Source organism: Myotis yumanensis, unplaced genomic scaffold (assembly GCF_028538775.1).
Source record: "Myotis yumanensis isolate MYYU_CA2020_CCGP unplaced genomic scaffold, mMyoYum1.0.hap1 SCAF_16, whole genome shotgun sequence".
In the NCBI taxonomy this organism is placed as follows: Eukaryota; Metazoa; Chordata; class Mammalia; order Chiroptera; family Vespertilionidae; genus Myotis; species Myotis yumanensis.
Window position 1 is genome coordinate 19,860,442 of NW_027223767.1, and position 22,514 is coordinate 19,882,955.

Below are 22,514 nucleotides of genomic sequence, written 5' to 3' on the forward strand. Positions count from 1 at the left end.
GTAATAATCAAATGCAATACATGAAACTTGACCTTGGCTCTAAAATATAGCTATAAAAAGATGTTTTGGGGACAAGAAGGGAAAATTTAGATAGCATTAGGTAATATTAGGGAATTACTGTTAATTATCTTATATGAGATAATGGCATTTGGGGATGGCATATAGGAGAATATCCTTAGTTTTAGAAGATGCATTCTGAAATACTTAGGTGTAAAATTAACATCTGTAATTTACATTGAAACAGTTCAGCAAAAATGTGTGTGTATAATTTAAATAAAGCAAATACAGCAAAATGTTAAAAATTATTAAATCCAAGTGAAGGAATAAGTGTTTAATTATGTTTGTCGTATAACAAAAGTATATTCAAAACTTTTTAGAATAAAATGTTTTTAAAAATTAGTATGCAAACTCAGAGCCTTTATATCATTACAATCAGCAAAAAGAATAAAGCAGAAAGTACTGGCACAAAGTATGTTAAATTATCCTAATAATTAATTAACCATTATTAGCATATTTCTTATAGTCTTTACCTATTGGCCACCATGCATAACAAAACTAAAGGAAGATCATTTCACACTAAACCACTGGCAAAAATAAAAAGAATAAAAGGATTTACCTCACAGCCCATCTTCCTATCACTTGACAAATGCTTACATGTGTATCCAATTAAGGCTAGCCTTTTATAAAGACAGGGTAAAAAGTGATCACTAGTCATTAAGAGCAAAAATCACTACATTGTTTAGTCATTTTCAACTCTTTTCCATTCATACAAATTAAACTCATTTCCATCCATGAATTTGCTAGATAAATGTACTAAGACCTGAATAAGCCAAACTGGAATTCAAAAGGGTGTGTTTTTAAAAATCAGTGCACGAAAACCACATGTATCTTCTTGTTGTTGGGAGAAATTCCATACTTTGCTCCTGAGTACTCACCTGTTTCATAAATTGGATTAGAGATCTTCGATTCTGTTCCCAAAATTTTGGCAGATCCTTCTCAAACGGGTATTTCACACAACCTAGTTCAATAGTCACTTCAAAGCAATTTGTTTGTAAATAGTTCCAGTCCTGCATACCACCTAAAGGATAAAAAAATTAAAATCAGTCACTCTGAAGAAATTCTAACTAATTCAGATCCCAAAAGGTAAGCAACATTCCCAGTGAAAAACCAAATTCATCTTTTCTTAGCATTGGTTGAAAAGCAATTAATGTGTTCATTTGAGAGCTGTTTGATGCTTGTGGTACAGGTAAAACATTTGTATTTTCATGTTCACAAATTCAAGTGCAGCTTACCCTTGTCTTATTAGCATTTCTAAGGCTCTTTGTAATAGTCAGAGGTAAAAATACAACACTTTTATCAAGTTTTAGTGCATTATTTTTATTCAATGTGCACCAAATGTAAAAACACTTAAAAAGGTTATTTGAATATTTTAAATTAAACAATATCTTTAAAATAATGAGTCTTTCTCAAAATTAAAAAATTAGTAACAAGAAGCATTATCCAGGGAAACAGAAAATCCATCAAATTATATGACCTTAATATAAACAAATGTTTACCTGGGACACTATACCAATTAGCTCCATTTGTTATTCCATGAGGAAAGTATTCATTAGGGTATATATTCTTGCAAGGTCTACCTTGAAACATCTGGGAATTTTCCTGAGGGGGGGAAACAGAATCTTTATTTGTATTTCTTTGTATCTGTATCAAAAAAATCACAGGTAGGATAAGGAAAAATAAAAGCAGTTACTTAACAGGGTGTATGTGGGGCTTAAAGATACATAAAGCCAAGGGAAGCAATGAGGCTTTTCAATGCATGGATGTCAATACCATTTAAATTTTTAAAACATATTTCATTATCTATTTTCTAATCAAAATTAAATATGCTTCATAAAAAAATTGGACTTTATTTCTCACTCACAACTATTTAAACCAACCCAACTACTTTTTTAAAAAAACTAAAAAAAACCCACACCTGTTCATATTCATACTTTCATTTCATGTTTTAAAGAATCTTAAAGTCCAGAAAAGATAATTCACATACAACATGCAGTGAGCAGCTTTCTGACTTCGAAGGGGACTGAGATGGCTCCTCTATGCTTTGACTGCACTCTGTGCAGTTACCTTTTCCTGTTAAAACTGGTTACATCTATTGTCTTCTAAAGAAAAGACACTCCTCCTCAAAACAGCTGTCTTTTAAAATATATATGTTTTTATTATTTTTAGAGAGATAGGAGGGAGGGAAGAGAAAGAACAAGAAACATCGATGGGCTGCCTCCTGCACGCCCCCTACTGGGGATTGAGCCCACAACCCATTAAATTGTCTTGGTGCCCTTTGTGAAAAGAAAAAAATCAATTGACCATAAATGTAAGAATTATTTCTGGACTCTCAACTCTATTTCACAGTATCTTAATTACTGTAGTTTTGTAGTAAGTTTGAAATTGGGAAGTAGAAGGCTTTTAACTTTTGTAATTTATTCTTCATTTTGGAGAGAACTTTGTCTTTTTCTTCCATTTCTTTCCCAAGTTCTATCAATTCTCCTTTATTTCTTCCTGTTTCTTTTTTTCCTGCTTTCATTTTTCAAATATATGAGCCTACATGGTTTTCCCTATTCTCAGTGTGTATCTGGGTATATTTAATCTGTCTAGAGTATAGACTTAGTTTTCCTTCTGCTTCTTGATTGTTGGTTTTTTTTTTGGTGGTGGTAAGGTTTCCTCAAGTGGTAAGTATGAAGTTTCATTTCCTGATTTTCTGCAATAGTTCTCCATTGGTTTTCTTTACTTCAGGTTCATTTTTACGATATTGGGCTGTTTTGCATGATTCCTGGTTAACGGTACCTTTTCTGTCGGTCTAGCAGTGGAGGTACTTTAGTGTGTGTGTGTGTTTTTGTTTATTTGCCTTGGTGTAAGGATGGAGTTGCAAGTCCTCTGATTTTATGAGTCTCCTCTATCTTGGTCAACCCCTACATTTCCCCCTTTTTCTTTTATATATTTTTTATTTTCACCTTCACTATTCAATTGCCAAAGAGCTCGTCTTCATTTCATTTTGCCTTTCTCCCTCAGAAGCTATGAGTGGAAAGATTTCCCTTTAAATTGTGCATATCCTTTTAAATCACACCAGATCTTTTAAGTTGTACTTTGAAATCTCTTCCTTGTATTCCAGTGCTCTCATCTGCCCAGTTACTTTTTTTAATATTTTCAGATTTAGGGTGTATTCAATGTTTTGTGGTCATTCCAAATCACCTTTAGTCCTGCCCTTCATTAACTCCTCTCCTCTGACTTCACAGATTCTCTTGGTTTGCTTTTCCGTAAGCCTTGTGGTGGGGCAAAGGTGGGCTGGGCACATGATAATCATGACAGATCACAACCAAGAGAAAGGAGGCTGTGAGTAAAGACTGAGGATTTTAATTATCACCTCTCTCATTTACAACAGAAAAAAATAAGGACAATGATATTCTAGAAGAGGCAGGTGTGGTAGGACCAAGTAATGGGGGAGAATATGGGTAAGACACAAATAAATATGAATCTGAATGAAATCACATCATGTTAAAGTTCTACTGTAGTTCAAGGCAAAGTGATCGACTGGGACTAAGAGGAGTAAAGCTGGGATTAGGAGGCTGAAGTAGAGGATAAAGGCTTAGAATCAAATGAGCCAGGGAGTCACATAGCAAAACATGAAATGCTGCCACGTAAAAGTGAGTGCTCAGCTGAAGGTAGAGAGCATACATATGTAATGTAGTCAATTGCCATGACTGCACGACATTTCTGGACTATACTTGGAATACTGGAATGGAAAAGAGATATGGTGATAATTACTACGGATTGGCAAGGCAGATATGTCAAAAGGGTATAAAACATCCTAAGGTGTGAGAGTACTACAAAAGGTATGTCAACGGGTCTTGGCTAAGTAGAAAATAAACAAATCAAAGGATGAAAGGCCAAAGAACATTTAAAAAGACTAAGAAACTAGAATTCACAATGAGGGTAAAGAGTGGGATTCTAAGAATAGGCACAGAATGTGACAGGGACATGTGCAAAATCTGACATTATTTTTATGATTTTGGTATTCAATTCTCCTCATTATTCCATGTGCATCCCTCTAAAAATGCTGTGCCCAAAATAATAAATGTACTCCCCTGTTAGAAACTCTGCACACTCTCACAAGGTCTGTATGTAGAGAATGAGCGTGGGAAAGTGGAATGATGGAAGGCTGTGATTAGAGGACACAGAGTTGCAGTAATAGTCTTCATTATCTATAACCAATAAAGTCAGACTATCAGTAGTAAGATCAAAAATTGAAATAAACCTCATTCCAAGTCCCAACTTTTAACATTTTCAAATAACAGTTTTTAAATTAAACACACAAATTAAGCACACAAATATAACATTTCCGATTGTAAAAGTAATGTGTATTCACTATAGAAAGTTTAAAAAATACAGAAATTTCTACCAGCTTTCCTTTGTTATATGTTACTATAGACTCTTAAATACCTTAGACAAGGTTGACAATTTTTTTTTCTGTAAAGGGCCAGATAGTGAAAATTCCAGGATTTATAGGCTCTAAAGTATCTGTTGCAACTATTCAAATATGCTCTCTGTTTCTACTGAGATGACCGCAGCATTTTTCTTCTTTCGTCTGTTAATATGGTGAATCAGACTGACTAATTTTCAAATGCTACAACAGAAAGCAGCCATAGACAAAATGTAAAAGAATGGATGTAGCTGTGTGTCAATAAAACTTTATTTGCAAAAACAGGTGATGGGCTGGATTTGGCCCCAGACTGTAGTTTGTCAAACCCTGCTTTAGACTACTTTGCTAGTTTTATAACTTAAGTACTTATCAAATGAAATAAACTAGTATGCACTATGTTCCAGGTACTGTGCTAAAAACCATAGATGGAAAGACATTATTTGAGCTTAAAGGCTAATAGGGAAAAACATTTAGTATGTTCAAACATTGGGTGGGAAACAGAGGAGAAAAACTAATAAGGCTGCCCAGAAGTAATCATGGAAAGCTTAACCTTCCAAGAAAGCACCTGGCCTGCGTCCTGCAGGACTTTGTTTTAATGCATTTTTTTAAATGACAGAATTAGTTGTACAGCACGTCATGTATAAGCACAAGCTTACCTTGGAATAAGAAAGTGCTATTTGCTGAAACACAGCATCATCAGGTGATTTACTGTATGTTGCGAACCCTTGTTCATCATCATCAAAAGGGTAGTTAACCACCAAAGAACCTGCCAGAGAAAAGAGGAAAATGTATCATGTTATCTGTTTCAAGATAAATCATTAACATAAAGTAAGCTTTTCACAATACTGCCAGAGACAGAAAACCAATACAATTTTCCCAGGCTAATTTAATAGAAATGAAAAAGTTGCTCATTTCCTCAATAGAAAATCAAAGCAATAAGTAAAATATGAAATAGCTCTGCATGGCACTTAAAGCTTACTTTCCTTAACTGGAAAGGTATTGGGAATTCACCTCAACTTATAGGTATAATTTACATGTCAGAACTAAAACCAGAAGTATACAGATTTAATTTAAACAACTGTACTTTTATAATATTTAGGATCAGAGAAATTGAGCAAACTTTGAATATTTTCTCAGTAAAATTCAGGTATTTACAAGGCTGTGAAATTTTAAAATAAGGAGGAACCCTTGGCTCCTTTCCTCAGCTGCCGAGTAAGGTACTGTGTCCTTCCGAGGAAGCTAAGGCTGCATTGGTGTGAGGCCCTCACTTCGTCAGGCTGCCCGCCAGCACTTGCCCAGCACACCCAGACCATGGCCTCCTTCTAGAAGCTCGTCTGCATCTACTCAGCCCTTGGCCCTCATCCTGCACGACAGTCACGGAGGGTAAGATCAATGTCCTCGTTAAAGCAGCTGGTGTAAATGTTGAACCTTTCTGGCCAGGCTTGTTTGCAAAGGCTCTGGCCAATGTCAACGTTGGAAGCCTCATCTGATGTAGGGGCTGGTGGACCTGCCCCGGCTGCTGGTGCTGCACCAGCAGGAGGTCCTGCCCCTCCACCGCTGCTGCCCCAGTTGGGGAGCAGAAAGTGGAGCCAAAGAAAGAAGAATCTAAGGAGTCTGATTATAACATGGGCTTTTGTCTTTTTTATTAAACCTCTTTTGTGACATGTTCAATAAGAAGCTGAACTCTAAAAAAAAGGGGGGGGGGGGACCCTTGATGTCCAATTAATCCTCCCATCTCATTTTGCAGATGTGGAGTCTAAATCAGAGGTTAAATGGATTATGTATAGAGAGCAGAGCCCTGACCTCCACTCAGAAAAAAAATAGTAAAAATGCCCAGCTGGTATGTCTCAGAGGTTGAGCATTGACCCATGAACCAAAAGGTCACTGGTTCGATTCCCGATCAGGGCACATGCTTGAGTTGCAGGCTCGATCCCCTTTGCAGGAGGTAGCTGATCGATGTAGCTCTCATCAATGTTTCTCTCTATCCCTCTCCCTTCCTCTCTCTAAAAACATAAAAAAAAATTTTAAATGATAAAAATCTTATATTAAAAATTAGTCAACTGGAGTTATATCATATGATTTTTCATGACCTAAGGTAAAGAAAGGGATGTGTTAAGACATGTGTAAAGGATATCAATTCCCTTCTTGCTCCCTGCAGGGCATAAAGCAGGGTGCTTCTCAGACAAGAGCCCAGAGCTACATATGCCCGCCCCCCATCACAGAATGGAATACTTTATTTCCCATTTAGTCACACTGTTTTCATCTGTCCATTTATCCTGCCTCCACTTAAGCCATTCACTTTTGCCTTTTTCTTTTTTCTTTTTTTTTTACAATGCCCCTTCATGAGAATGGAAATGAAGGAACATATTCAACTTGAACTCAGATGAAGTAATTCTGTGATAACAAATACCAACTATTTTAATTTTTATATTAAAATAATATTCTTTAAGAAGTAAATATGAAGAACTATGCTCACTCTAGTCCCACAAATAGTTCTAACAAGAACAAGTGTACTTCAACACCTCTTTTTAGACAAATTACTAAAAAAAATTTTTATTGCACCCTGGACCCCCGATCCACACTTAAAAATTCAAAAAAATTTTTTAAAAGTCAACATCAACTCCTACTCAATACTGTCTTTCAAATGGTTAATTCTTAAAGGCCAAAAAAAGATCATGAAAGACTTAAAATACTACTACGAAACAGTTTATTTAAAAAAAATAATTAGTATCTACATAAAAAATATGAGCAACAAAGGAAAAAAGAAAAATTTGACTTCATAATTAAGAACTTTTGTGTGTCAAGGGGCATTATTAAGAAAGTAAAAACAAATAAACAAACAAAAAACAGCCTACAGAATGGAAGAAAATAATTTCCAAACAGCAATCTAACAAGGTGATAGAACCCAGACTATATAAAGAACTATTACAACTCAACAAAAATACACACACACACACACACACACACACACACACACACACTCACACACACAAAACCCCAACAGAAAAACAACAATTAAAAATAGGCAAAAGACTTGAAAAGATATGGCCAAAAAGTACACAGGAGATGCGTAACACATTTAGTCAATAGGGAAATGCAAATCAAAACTGTAATGAGAAGTGCCGGCCAGGTAGCTCAGTTGGTTAATGTCATCCATATGTGCCAAGGTTGTGGGTTCAGTTTCCGGTCAGGACACACACACAGGAAGCAACCAATGAATGCATCAATAAGTGGGACAATAAATCAAAGTCTGTCTGTCTGTCTGTCTGTCTCTTTCTCATCTCTTTCTAAACTCAATTTTAAAAAACCGTAATGAGATAGTACTTTTCACCCTCTACTAGCTATAATTTAAAAAATGAAAACAAATATTGGTGAAGATGTGGAGAAACTGAAACTCTTATACATTGTTAGTTAAAATGTAAAATAGTTCAGTTACTGTGGGGAAAAAAAGTTTGGCAGTGCATCAAAAAGCTAAACATAAAATTACCCAAAAGAATCGGAAACAGGGATTCAAATAAATATTGTATGCCAATGTTCGCAGCAGTATTATTAATACTAAAAGAGTAGATACAGCCTAAATATCCATCAACAGAGAAACAGATAAAGAAATTGTGGAAGGCAGGGGAGGGTGAGGGTAAGGGAGAGAGATAAACCAAAGGACTTGTATGCAAGCTCATAAGCATAACCAACGGACACAGGCACCAGGGGGGTGAGGGCATGAATGGGGGCGGGGGGGCTTTGGGGGGATAAGGACACATATGTAATACCTTAATCAATAAAAAAAAAATACTAAAAAAATTAGCATTAAACACATGGACAAAAAACAACAACACAAAAACAAAATTGTGGCATATGCATACGATGGGACATTATTCATTCGTAAAAAGGAATGAAATACTAATACATGCTACAATATAAATGAACCTTGAAAACATTATGCTAAATTAAAGAAGAGAGACAAAAAGGGTCACATATATGATTCCATTTCTATTAAATAACCAAAATAGGCAAGTCCACAGAGACAGAACACAAATTGTTGATGGTCAGGGCTCAGGGGCAGGTGGGAATAGGGAGCAACTGCTTAATGGGTGAGAAAATAAAACACTGTGGAACTGGATGGAGATGGTGGCTGCACAACACTGTGAATACACTAAAAACATTAGAGAATTGTTCACTTTAAAGTAGTTCATTTTATGTGATATAAACTTCACCTCAATAAAAATTAGTATCAAAATTTGCAAAAAGGAACTTTACTTTTTCCTTCAAGATCCTTCTAAAATGAAATCCTTTTTAAAATTTCTTTGCCAACATTCCAAAACCCATTTAAAATTTTAAGATGAGAAAGCAAAATATGTCATGTAAAGAAACATGTCTACATGATTGAAGATGAATCCCCCAATCTTGTGACTGGCTTTTACCACTTGAAACCATGCCAAGGTTTTGATACCACATGTGTAAATCTATAAATTATTTTCACTGGAATGTAACTAATAATTGTTTTCAGATTTAGCCAACATGATATGTGATGCATTCTGAGATTATTCTTAAAAGCTCAAAATGAAAAAAAATATTTTCTATGAAACTTATTATAAAATACTTTTTGAAGTTATTTTGCCAACCAGCCTGTAACTTCATAGTTCCTATTTGGGTCTTTGAGAACGATCCATGATTACCAAATGTGGAAGTGTTTTTTTCTACTATTGGCAAGCTTCCAAAGCAATTTTTAGAGAACCTAAATTTACTTCTTAAAACTAAATATCTTAAGTATATATTGTCATTCTAAAATAGAATGACATTTTAGAATGGCATTAGGTTAATCTATATGCCATCAAATCTCAGTTGTGATACTACTTCTTCAGCTATTCCAACAAATGTTGACATTACATTTCTTTCCCCTTGCTCTGGTGCTAATACCTTCACTCTTCTAAAAAACAAAACAAAACAAAAACAGCTTTATTGATATATAATCCACATAGCATACAAATCATAAGTCAATATTATTTAGTATATTCAAGGGTTGTACAATTTCACTACTATCTAATTACAGAACATTTCATTACCCCCACTCCCCCAAAATCTGTACCCATTAGCAGTCGCTCCATATTCCCTCCCACCATTATCCACAACTTTTATCTCTATGGATTTGCCTATTCTGAATATTTCATAAAAAGGTAATCATACAATATATGGTTTCTTGTGATTGGCTTTTATCACTTCGCATGTTTTCACGGTTATCTATGTTGTAGCATGCACCAGTGCTTCATTCCTTTTCTTGTCCAAATAATATTTCATTGTAATGGGTATACCATATTTTATTTGTCTACTCATCAGTAGATGGACATTTGGGTTGTTGGTCCTTTTTTATTATTGTAAGTAATGCTACTGTGAACATTCACGTACAAGTTTATGTGTATATAGTTTTCGATTCTCTTGGGTACTGACACTGTCTCTCTTTTATTCACACAACCCTAGCTGGACATTGTGATCATTTTTCATCTTGAGCTCTCATCCTATTCAACTGATCAATTCCTGATGAATGATATGGACATGTATAAGCTCAGACAATACATGAGAATGAGGTCACTGTGCTGCAGTAAAATATATATAGCAAGTAATCGATAAGAAAATGTCAAAATTTAAACTTACATAAAAGAGTTTATTATTCAACTTTAGGGAGAAATAGGACTAAACATTTGGATCTGTTAGTGTTTAATTTTTATAAATGACGAATGTTAGCAAATTCCCAGTGAGAGGGGTAAATATAAAAGACTTGTGAGGGATAAATATAAAGCACTTGAAGAACTGAGAGTGAGAGGAAAATAAAAGGAGAAGAGGAGGGAGAGGGAGAAAGAAGAATTGGTGGGGAGAAAAGAGTATGGGAGGAGCGGGGAGAGAGGAAGGGGCAAAACAGGTAGGAAATTGGCTTAAAAAGTTATGAAAGGGAACTTTATTATTGTCTGCCATAAAAGCAATAACAGGATACCCGTTTTAAGATAGCCTAAGACTTTATTAAATAGATAAAATTTCACCAGGATTTTCAAATGCTCTCATCGAGACTTAATTATTAGAATATCAAGTTGCTATTACCTCCATGCAGGTTTGCTGACAGTACAAATGGATAGGCCTTCATCCAACTCATTACAGCAATGGTTTCTGGTTGGGTTGGATCTGTGATCTGAACAAACTGGTCCGGGAAATTTCGGTTCAAGTCAAAGTTGTTGCTGTTGTTTCTGCCAATTACACTTATTGAATCTCCTATATGATAAAGGATTCAAATTTAAGCCATGTTTCACTTACATTTTACACATACTGCTTCAGCTATCTTAACTCAAGGGTAAGTGTGAACACATCAGGCTTCACTATGACCAATCATACTATAATTAAAATTCACATCTTTTTTACATTATACATTCAAAAAATTCACCTCTTCCAAATCTTTTGAGCAGAGAGGTAAATCATTTTCTTTTCACTTCTGCCCTCTGGTCATACTTTGAGGGGAAAAACATCCAACTATACACATTATATTAAAGTATTACTCAATTGTCAACAATCCACATATAATGACATGATCACAATGTTGAGTGGGCATGACTGATCCCAGAGGGACTCATTGTGCAGGTATACAGGTCACTAAAACAGCACAAAGAAACAGACCATTTGAAAATAAGAAAACTGTGGATCACATTAAAGTAATCACAAAAAGGTAGTTAGCCAAGGATGTAGTTGGAAGTTTAACTGATGGGGGAGAAAGGGTTACACTTAAGCTTACGCCATTTTATTATGGGATGGGAGCCCTATTATTGTTGTTATAATGAGAAAATAATGTAAGTGCATAAAGAAGACATATTGGAGGGCTTACTAGTAGTAAGTAGTTCCACTCCACCTTTCAGTAGGTCTCAAGGGAGGAATGTGAGAGGAATTTGTGAAGCTACAAAGGATGAGGTCCTTAGGGAGGGAATTTGAAATATCTATATATGAGAACCTGGTCATTCAATAGCTGATTCAGTGTTCACTCAGTGAGAGTACTAAATCATGTGGCTGCATATTCATATCGTGGTACCTATGCTACGCATTGGTATCATTGCCTGGAAGGAACCACAGCTTGGGAGAGATGGATTCTCACTCTCCTACTGTTCTGCATAAGGTGGCCTGTGTAAGAAGTTGCTCTCCAGGCCCCAGGAGAGATGGGCTAGCCCAGAGGAGGCAAAGGAATGGGAAATTAATAACTTAGCAGATTTAGAACATGCATGGGAAGTAGAACTTGGACTCAAAAGATATTTGTTTTAAGTTTTCACTTAGGAGATAAAGTTCCTGAAATAATTAAATGAGAATCAGTGTTAAAATGGAACAATTTGTAAAAATCTTAACTATTTTTAGTAAGTAAGAGAAATTATCAAAGTAAAGAACTCCATTAAATACAAACTTGATCACATTATTGTTGAATGAACTGGTCTTACAAGAATACAAAAGCTGGAACCAATTATGAAGAAATTCGAGGAAAACAACTAGTTCAAATTCTCTTCTACCTCCAAATAATCATACAATAACAAAAAAAGATTAAACATTAATAAACAGTTATTCTTTACCTTCCTGAGCCTTTTCATACCCATCAGGATTCATGGATGGCATAAGGTGAATTCTAGTGCTACGAACCAAATCTGTAACTTCAGGGTCTGTTCCAAAGTTCTTACAAAGGTATTCGATGAGGTTCAATAGCAGTTCTCGTCCAACCACTTCATTTCCATGCATGTTTCCAATGTACTTAAATTCTGGTTCACCTGAAAACAAAGTAATTATATAGAAGACTTTTTCCCTTTCCATTTATCATGAACTCTCTTTACTTTTTCCCCAACATATGCAAAGACACTGAACCAAAAATTTAAGAAAAGATATAGCTTTCAATAGAAGCAGGAAAAAGCATCTTATAAAGCAGCTTCCTTACTAATATATCTGTCTAAGCAGGCTCAGAGCATGTATAGATGCCATATACTATGAAAATAAAAACACCATTAGCAGAAAGAATATAATCTATGCAGTATCTTAAATATTGTATCTAATAGGGGTTATTAAATGAATTTTCTTCTTTTCTGGCAAGATTGGTTACATTTTCTTTGTTCCAGTTACACATACCATAGGTGACCTTTCAGACAAAACATAGCAATATTGTAGTACATAGATCTGAGAGGCACGACTAAAATTATGTGTAAGACCACACTACTTACCTGGTTCATGGATACCGGGATTATCAGATATCTCCATTACATAAAGTTCTCTTGACTCTACTGATTTTCCCAATGAATAGAGCCGGGTGATGTTAGGATATTCATTGGCAAACCTTCTCAAGAAGATTTCCATGTCAGGGAAATGGTGGTGGCGGAAGTCCTTTGGCTGAATTGGCTGGTGGGAGGATTGTGTTCCAGGCAAAGGATTAAGTATAGTGACTGTGCTCAAAGTTATTACAGCCTCTGTTGTGTCAAGGATTTCTGAGGTCACAGTTGGCCCCAGGGAAAAATTCACCTTTGTAGCTGGTCCTTCTTTCACTATTATATTATTAATAGTCAGTGGCATATACCTGAAAAAAAATATTTGAAAAAGTAGATGGCTTGGAGTTAAATTTACACACATGCTGCTTTAACATTATAAAAGCACAATATTCATCATACTCTAGCACTTAGTGGTCTATCAAAACTCAACTAAATAAACATAAATGTGTAAATTCAAGACTTTTAGGATATTATTACGTCCTTAAAGAACTATTTCTCTTACCATCTTCTAGGTTCCAGATTAGAATGCTTACAAGAAAGCACTTTAGAGGAGAGAACTGAAAGATGGAGTTCATTAATCCACTGTCACCATTGCTATAATACTCAAAGAAGGGATAAATTATCCAATTCTTTGCAGTGCCTTATTAAACTGACACTCCAACTATTCCAAATGTTAAAAATTAAATTAAAGATTATCAATTAAATCTTTAGCAAACTGATCTTAATGGAAGGTTTCTAGGGAAGGTGAGAAACCACTCATTTCATATATTGGAAAGATAATGATAAAGACAGCTCTCAAAACGCCTTTTACAGAGCTCAGAGTTTCTGATACCCTGGTATTCAATTGCCTTGAAGCAACGCTTTTCAGAGATGACCATCTTTTCAAGCTTTTAAAACTGTCCTTCCTCTCAATTTTACAATTATGCCTTTTATTCAGTTGTACTATTAGGCTATGTGACAAAAGACTCCACAATAGTATTTTCTCATTATAAAAGGAGGAGAATCAAAAAACAGGGAAAAGATAACAGCCAGATACATTAAATAATATTTCCTAGACTATATTTCTGTCTTAGATATAAACAAAGGTTTGGTATTTAGAGTCTAATTTAAATTCTTACCCAGTTAAAACTGCTGTAATGTTGTAAGTTCCAGGAACAAGTAATCTGTGGAAATCACCAAATGTCCCTGTTGTGATATTATGATTAATACCAGCTACGGAGATGGTTGCGTTCTCTAAGCCAGATCCCGTTACTGAGTCTTTAACAAATCCTGTAACTCCAATGTGGACCTAAAAAACAAGAATCAAAGCAGACTGCTCAGAGGCAATCAATTTGGAAGGTAAGAAAATATAACCTTTCTGTGTTGACACAGAATTCCTAAAAAAATAAGGCGACTCCTCTATCTCCCTGAAATACTTTTCAATCCCTCCAAGTTAAATAAACTACAAACAAAAATATTAAATCCTTAAATTTAAGTCATATGTGTCTGAAATCTACATTGGTAATGTGCTTTTGAAATTTCCTCTCCTCAAAGCCAGACTTCCAATTTTCTCAACAAGGCATAAGTGATAATTTCTGTTATATCCAATAGTGTATTAGCCTATCTGATGTTTAAATTAAACTTAGGTTTATGGTGCATATAGTGGTGAAGGTCCTCTAGCAAGTATGATCACATGACATTGTAAAAACCTGGTAGTACAAATCTGGCTGTTATTTCAGTTTGCCAAAGCGTTTAAGACAGTTAAAGAAAGCTCTCACGAGGAAAAGAGCTGGGGGAGAGGGCAAGGAGGTACAACTAGAATATGCTCTAATAAAGTCTAACGTAATAGTTTTTAAAGATAATCTACCATTTTAAATAATAAAAACAGATGAAGGGTATCTAGTATAGATTGTTATTCATATGCAACTGAATTCCCCCCTTACTCAATCCATTATTTCCATACCCCAACCTTCCAAACCTTCCAGTCACTACTTTTACCTTTTCAATCAATGTGATCAAAGACTCACGATTGTTCTCCCATTCTTGTTGAAGCTGCGAAGCAGGTGGGTACTTGCAACAAGACAGTTCCAATGTGATCTCAAAACAGTTGGCCCATATGTAATTATAATCCTGCATACCACCTGCAAAAAGAAGGAGAAGGTAAGTTTGCTCTCAGGATTCTACTCTCAAAAAGACCAAAGAAATTAAATGTGCCATCTCTGCATGTATACATTTTCTTGTCATTAAATTGTTTGAAACTGGAGATGGTTCTTGAATTACTGAGGAGTCTAAGAAGGAAGGTTAAAGACATATACATTGAAAATGAATATACATAAAGAAAATATATCTGATTGATAGGATAAACAGTTATGAATAACATGAACATATCAGTTAATAACAGTAGCAATCATGATAACAACTCTACATGCTAGAGTGCTAGACATATTCTACAAGCTTCATCTTTACAACTATAAGAGGTAGTTATTACTCTTTCACCCATTTACAGATGTGAGGAACAGCGAGGTTACAATTTTTGACAGAAGGAACATGAAGGATCAATGCGATCTTAACACTACGGTGTCGGGTGAATTTCCCGCCAAAATATAAGATGGCGCGGGCAATTATTTAGGTTTCCCGCGCAAAATCAGAGTTAGTTTAAAATGCCTATATCTTTTGAAGTATGGGTTCGATTGAAATGAAATTTTCGGTTTCTTGTGTAAAAAATGAAAATTTATTCAATCACAGACATTTTTTTATCTATTCAGTACATAAATAATTCGATATATATAAACTAAATACGAAAAACCCAAAAAATACTTATTACCTAAAAATATACACATATTTTTAAAGTTTAAAATAAAATTTTCATAATAAATCAAAACAAATAGAAATTAATAGTTTTTTAGCGTATGATATTTTTCAAAACACGCCCCTTTATGTAGAGGTATATTGCAAAATTTGCACATGTAGCGTGTCTCACTGCGCAATTTATGAACGGAACATACGCGACACCTTCTCAAAATGTTTTTCTTTTTTCCACTTCCGACAATTGCCTGTAACGTATGCTTTCTCATGTCCATCGATAGCCTGCATGGTGGATCAGATGTAGGTGGTTTAGCCCGCATTCCAGAAGTAGACGGTACTGGTTGAAGGTCTGGAACAATGTCCATGTCCTCTGGAATATCATCCGTCAACCAGTGGATAGCTGTTTGTTTCAAAAACATTTTAAAACCCATTTTTCTTTGCCTCACTGATTTGTAAACTGCATAAGAATTAAATAATGCGCAATTTATCATATACATTGCCAACCTTTTTGTCCATTTGACCGTCCTCCGCAATATCGAATAATATGAAAGGTATTGGTCGGCCCGGTCAACACCTTTCATATGTTTATTGTAGTCAATGAGTGCATTCGGTTTGACAATTTTCTTTTTTGATGTTCTGTCAATATTCTGACTTTCTTCCATCTCCGCAGAATGAATCGAAGAAATCAGGTATACAGGCTTTTTTGATTGCCACACTTGTAACAATATATCATTTTTCCTTATAAATTTTGTTTCACCTTTTTTCAAAGAAATTGTTTGAAAATCTTTAGGTATACCTCGATTTTTCCGGATTGTTCCACATATTCTGAATTTGTTTTTCATAAGTGCTTCACAATTTGCGACGCTATTATAATAATTGTCCATATATATATTGTACCACGAATCAGTGTATGGAGACACTACTGTTTGTATCGTTTCCAATAATCGCTTTCTTTCGCCGCAATAAATTTCCATGTTACAGATATATCCTGTATCACTTTCGCACAACAAACGAACCAATATTCCATATTTAACGATCTTGCCAGCATTATATACCCTAAAGAATAATCTTCCCCTCCAAGGTACGATCCCTTCATCTAGTGATAATTGCTGATGAGGTTTGTAAATATTTATAAATTTAGGCACAAAATAATCTAGTACTGGTCTCACTTTGCAAAGTCTATCTGATTCATTTACGATATCCGCATTATTATTGAAGTGCCAAGCTTTCCATATCTGTCGGAACCTGTCTCTCGTCATCGTTTTACCAAAATATGGCGTCTCCGTCCATGGCTCCGTGGTCCAATAGTCATCTCTTCTATCTTTGCGCACCTGTCCCATGAGAACAATTAACCCTAAAAACTTCTTCATCTCTTGAGGGGTTATATCTTTCCACTTTAGGCTTTTTTTTGAAAGTTTGAAATTATTCCTATTTTGATTATAATACCTGTTTGACTCCTCTACAAGAAATTCAAAAAAATCATCTCCGATAAATAATTTCACGGCATCTTCTATATTATTTATAACAGCATCTGTGTTTAATCCTTGATGCCCTAAAAAATCTTCTAAGACCGGTGGATTATCAACATGCGACCATTCTTCTCTCCCGCCTTCTATATCTGACTCTGAGTCAGAGCTGGAGCTCGAAATTCTTCGTCGCCTCAATGTCCTGGGACGCACCATTACTTCATCATCACTAGAATCTTCATCACTTGTACTCGCATTTTCAAGATCGCTATCACAAGAATAATTGGACAACTTGTCTGCACAAAACTCATCATCACTATAGTCTGAATGCTGCGACATTCTAGGTTAAAGCAAATAAAAATAATACTAACTGAAAATAGCGGTACTCCGATAGATATCTGATATAAAAAAATAATTATTATGCGAACACTTTGCGGAACGATTTTATTTTATTTGGTTAAAAAATTCTATATGAATGTCTTTATCACAATATATTTAAATATTTAAACACGTAATAATATTCACAAAACTCAAAACTAAAGACGTCCGGACACAAGAAGTATTTCTCAATAACTATTCTCTTTGCATGGTGAGATATCCAGGGATATCGGTTATAAAATGAGAAAACAATACATTGGTACCCTAACGGTATTGTACTCGACCAGCGCCATAAAGTGTTCTCTACTTACAAGGGATTTTTATGATACCTATTACCCCAATGGGTATGAAACGGTTCGCATACGCAGGTAGGTATCTTTGTGAACGGCAAACAAACAAATATTTGGTAATACGCAGTTACAATCGGCCCGAGTTTACACGTTTCCCGCACTCCACCGCAAATCTATATGAACCGAGTTAAGACGGCTCCCGCGGAGTACGCGCAATTCACGCGAGCCGACTTAACTCGTTTCCCGCAATCCAAGTGTTAAAGTTGTCAAGGACATTCATGTCAAAGCGTTAGTAAGTACCTACTATTCTAACTGTACTTCCCTTTATCAAGTTGGCACAAGAAAAAAAAAAAAGGCTGTATATAGGATGGTGCAGCTATACAAATTGGGGGATTAAAAAAACCAAGACATAACAAACCCTTTCAAAATGTGTTTAATGGAAGAGGGAAGCAAATAGGGGAATAAGCACTCACAGTCAGGCACCTTCACTATCTCTACACCTTTGTAAGCCCACACATTCATTCTGTAGAAAGTCTATAGATTACCTTATCATTCCTGAGTTTGATTCCCACCCAGGGTGGGGGTTGTTTCTTGTTGGGATGCATGCAGGAGGCAACTGATTGATATTTCTCTCTCTTTCTCTTTCTCTCTTCCCTCGTCCCCCACCCCACCTTCCTCTCTCTCCCAAAATCAATAAAAGCATTTCTTTGGGTGAAGATTAAAAAATCACTAGATTTTTTAAAACAGACTTTATTTTAGGGCAATTTTAGGTTCACAGAAAAACTGAGGCAGAAGATACAGAGATTTCCCATATACCCCTGCTCCCACACATGCATAATCTCCATTACCCATCCCCTGCCCCACCAGAAGGTGCATTTGTTACAACCGATAAACCTACATCAATACATCATTACTACATTAGGGTTCACTCTTATTGGACAAATGTATAATGCCATATTTCCCATGTATTCTGGGAAGAGAAAGTCTATTGATATCTCCACATAGATGCATTATAGTATCATACAGAGTAGTTTCACTGTCCTAAAAATCCTGTGCTCTGCCTATTCATCCCTTCCTCCCGCGCTAACCCTTGCCAACCACTGATCTTTTTACTATCTCCATATGGTTTTGCCTTTTCCAGAATGTCATATTGCTGGAATCATACACGATGTAGCCTTTTCACATTGTTTTCTTTCATTTAGTAATAGGTATTTAAGGTTTCTCCATGTCTTTTTATAGCTTAATCGCTCATTTCTTTTAGTGCTGAATACTATGCCATTGTTTGGCTGTACCACAGTTTATTTATTCATTCACTTACAGAAAGTCATCTTGGTTGGTTCCACGTTTTGGCAATTATGAATAAAGTTGCTATAAACATCTGTGTGCAGGTTTTTGTGTGGATGTTTTCAACTCCTTTGGGTAAATAAATTCCAAGGGACTCAATTTGAATGTATTAAATTTGAGGTGCCCATTGAGCATCTATGTGAGATACCAAATAGACATTCTCTTCCCAGAATATATGCAGGTTTATAACCACCACAAGCTCTGTAACCATTTTTTCTTATAAAATAAGGTATCCATCTTTGGGCCTTCTCTTATCTTCTAGTTAGTAGTGTCTTGCACTCACTTTGGGTCTCATAGGAAACCGGTGAGATGCTGAGTTTCATATCCCTACCCAGTCAATATTTAGTCATTAAGTGATGCTAGTCACTTTTAGTCATAGTTGACCTACAATTAATTATCTTTGCTAACTCTAAATTGTATGTATACATATGGACATATACATGCTATTCATTGTACATATTTATTACCCTTTTCCATTTTTATTATGATATTAATCACAGTACAATGGTCACTGTGTGTCAGACATTATACTAAGATTATAGAGATTTATAAATAAGAAACATACTTTCATTCAGAGTTTTGAGTCTTAGTGAGGAAGCAGAATACAGAACACATAAAAATAACAATTTCAGCCGAAACCGGTTTGGCTCAGTGGATAGAGCGTCGGCCTGCGGACTGAAAGGTCCCAGGTTCAATTCCGGTCAAGGGCATGTACCTGGGTTGCGGGCACATCCCCAGTGGGAGATGTGCAGGAGGCAGCTGATCGATGTTTCTCCCTCATCGATGTTTCTAACTCTCTATCTCTCTCCCTTCCTCTCCGTAAAAAATCAATAAAATATATTAAAAAAAAAAAAAGAATTAACGACTTAAAAAAAATAACAATTTCAGAGCAATGCAAGTGTGAACTAATCTAAGTTTTTGCATAGGTAAAACTTAATTGCTGTGCTAAATTACAAAAATGGTTAAACTCACACTTTTTAATTATGCCTGAGGCAGTGAAGTAGACGACTTATAACACTATAATCACCTGGTTTGAGTTTTATTATTCTTTTATCTGTCCCTTAATTGTTTAACTTCAGTAGCAATTTAAGAAATAATAGCTAAGAGCAAGAAGACTAAGTTTACAGTAATAGTGTTATGTAATCAGCTTTCTAGAGTAACTTCAGTAGGACTGTAACTAGCCAGCTCCAATCAACGACTCATACAAATATATTCCCAGTATAGGGGGTAGGGAAGGACAGAGTTTGTTTTTTAATGTAGGTTTCCAAAAGAGGAAATGTGGTCACTAGTCCCAAAGATCACACACTGCTTTCCAAAGTGGCTGCGCTGTTTCACATTCCCACCAGCACTGTATGAATGTTCCAGTTGCTCTGCAACTCACCCAATAAGATGGTCAAGCAACTGATCAGCTTTTTCCATTTTAAGTTTACCAGTGGGTATGTAGTGGTATCTCATAGTGATTTTAATTTGTAATCCCTTGTTAACTAATGATATTGTACATCCTTTCATGCGTTTATTTATCATATATTTTGGAAGACCTTGGAAACCACAGACCATAGTAAGCTTATAGAGAGCAGGGGGCTCAAAAAAGGGATCCCATAAAGCTTTCTATGAGCTCATGGGCTCAACCCTGAAATGTACATGTGGGTCTGACTCTAAACAGCATACCAAAAGCACTGAAGTAAAGTACAGACCACAGCCCATGTCCCAGACTGGTCAATGGGTGGTACTCACACAGGCAAATCTGAATAGACAGTGCAAAGGCTTTGAAAACTGAGCTGATACTAGAATCACAGCCCACAAAAGGTGAATCAAAACTTGCAAAACCTAACTGGGCCATTCACTGCTGGGACAAATTAACAAAAAATTACTATTTCTGTAATACTTAAACCAGGCTCAGATCTTATAAGATTCACAATGTCCAGGATATGATCCAAAATTATTTGACATTCAAAGAACCATGAAAATGTCAACAACTCACAAGGAAAAAATAATCAATAGATACCAACCCCAAGATGACGTAAATGTTGGATTATCAGATTAATCTTAAAGCAATTATGATAGTCATGCTCTAAGGAAGAGTAAACATTCTTTTTTTTTCTTTTTTTTTTTAATCCTTACCCTAGGATATTTTCCCATTGATTTTTAGAGAGAGTGGAAGAGAGAGGAAATGTCGATGTGAGAGAAACACATCAATTGGTTGCCTCCTGCAGGAGCCCTGACCAGGGCCCGGGCTGGGGAGGAGCCTACAACCCAGGTACGTGCCCTTGACCAAAATGCAACCTAGGTCACTTCAGTCCACAGCCAACACTCTAGGCACTGAGCCATACCAGCTAGGGCGCAGAGTAAACATTCTTGACATGAAATAAAAGAAACAAAATGAAAAAAAAATAAAAAAGAAATAAAAGAAATAAAAGAAACAGAAGACATTAAAAAAAACCAAAATAGAAATTTCATTTTTTTTCTTTATTTTGTTTTCCCCATAACCACTTATCTCCCCATACTCTCTTCCACCTCCATCCAGCCCCCTTCCCCTTGAAATCATGACAACTATAATAACCAAAATTTTAAAATTTACTTGATGAGTTCAACAGAGGAATGGAAATAACCAGCAGAGTAAGTTAACTTGAAGATCGATAAATAGAAATTACACAGTTAGAACAACAAAGAAAAAGAAATTAAAAAGAAAACAAAAGGAGTTTTAAGGATAACACCAAAAGGTCTAACATTCTTATCATTAATCTTGGAAGGAGAGAAAAAAATGTGACATGGTGAAAAAAAAATGTTGAAGAAATAATGGCAGAAAACTCCCCAAATGTGGCAAAAGACATAAACTTACATTTCAAGTAACTCAGCAAATCCCAAACCGGATAAACTCAAAGAAATTCATGCCTAGATATTCACAATCAGACTGCTGAAAACTAAAGATAAAGGGAAAAAAATCTTTAAAAGTAGGGAACAACAATTCAAATGATGGTCAATTTCTCCTCAGAGGCCATGGAGGCCAGAAGGCACAAAATGTTTTTTTATTAAAAAGAAAAGAAAAATAATCAGAATCGTCAAGCCAGAACCTAGAGTTTTATATTCAGTGAAAATGCCCTTCAGAGAATTCAGGCAAAAAGACATTCTCAGTGAAGGAAAACAAGAATCGGCCACAAGCAGACTTGCTTTAAAAGAAATGCTAAAGAACGTTCTTCAGGCAGAAGAGAAATGATACCAGAGAAAAACTTGGAATGGTAAAGAAAACAAATGGTAGCCCCAGACAGGTGGCTCAGTTGGTTGGAGCATATCTATACACCTAAAGATCTCAAGTTTGATTCCCACCCAGGTTGGGGGTTGTTTCTTGTCGGGGTGCATGCAGGAGGCAACTGATTGATATTTCTCTCTCTTTCTCTTCCCTCGCGCCCCTCCACCCCCCACCCCACCTTCCTCTCTCTCTCAAAATAAAAGCATATCCTTGGGTGAAGATTGAAAAAAAAGAAAAGAAAAGAAAACCACTGATTTAGACTATATCCTA

The 22,514-nt window shown here is 35.7% G+C and overlaps 1 protein-coding gene across 2 annotated transcripts in view; it reads right to left on the reverse strand.

Annotated features, from left to right (window-relative positions):
- Positions 1 to 22,514, reverse strand: part of CPD (carboxypeptidase D) — a 60,672-nt gene that overhangs the window by 23,029 nt on the left and 15,129 nt on the right. For both annotated transcript variants that reach the window (XM_070394789.1, XM_070394788.1), the window contains exons 3-10: positions 14,713 to 14,855; positions 13,854 to 14,023; positions 12,694 to 13,043; positions 12,058 to 12,249; positions 10,559 to 10,726; positions 5,128 to 5,237; positions 1,557 to 1,659; positions 936 to 1,078 (exon numbers count right to left, since the gene is read on the reverse strand). In XM_070394789.1, coding sequence (XP_070250890.1) covers positions 936 to 1,078; positions 1,557 to 1,659; positions 5,128 to 5,237; positions 10,559 to 10,726; positions 12,058 to 12,249; positions 12,694 to 13,043; positions 13,854 to 14,023; positions 14,713 to 14,855 — 1,379 coding nt within the window. The remainder of the gene's footprint in view (positions 1 to 935; positions 1,079 to 1,556; positions 1,660 to 5,127; positions 5,238 to 10,558; positions 10,727 to 12,057; positions 12,250 to 12,693; positions 13,044 to 13,853; positions 14,024 to 14,712; positions 14,856 to 22,514) is intronic.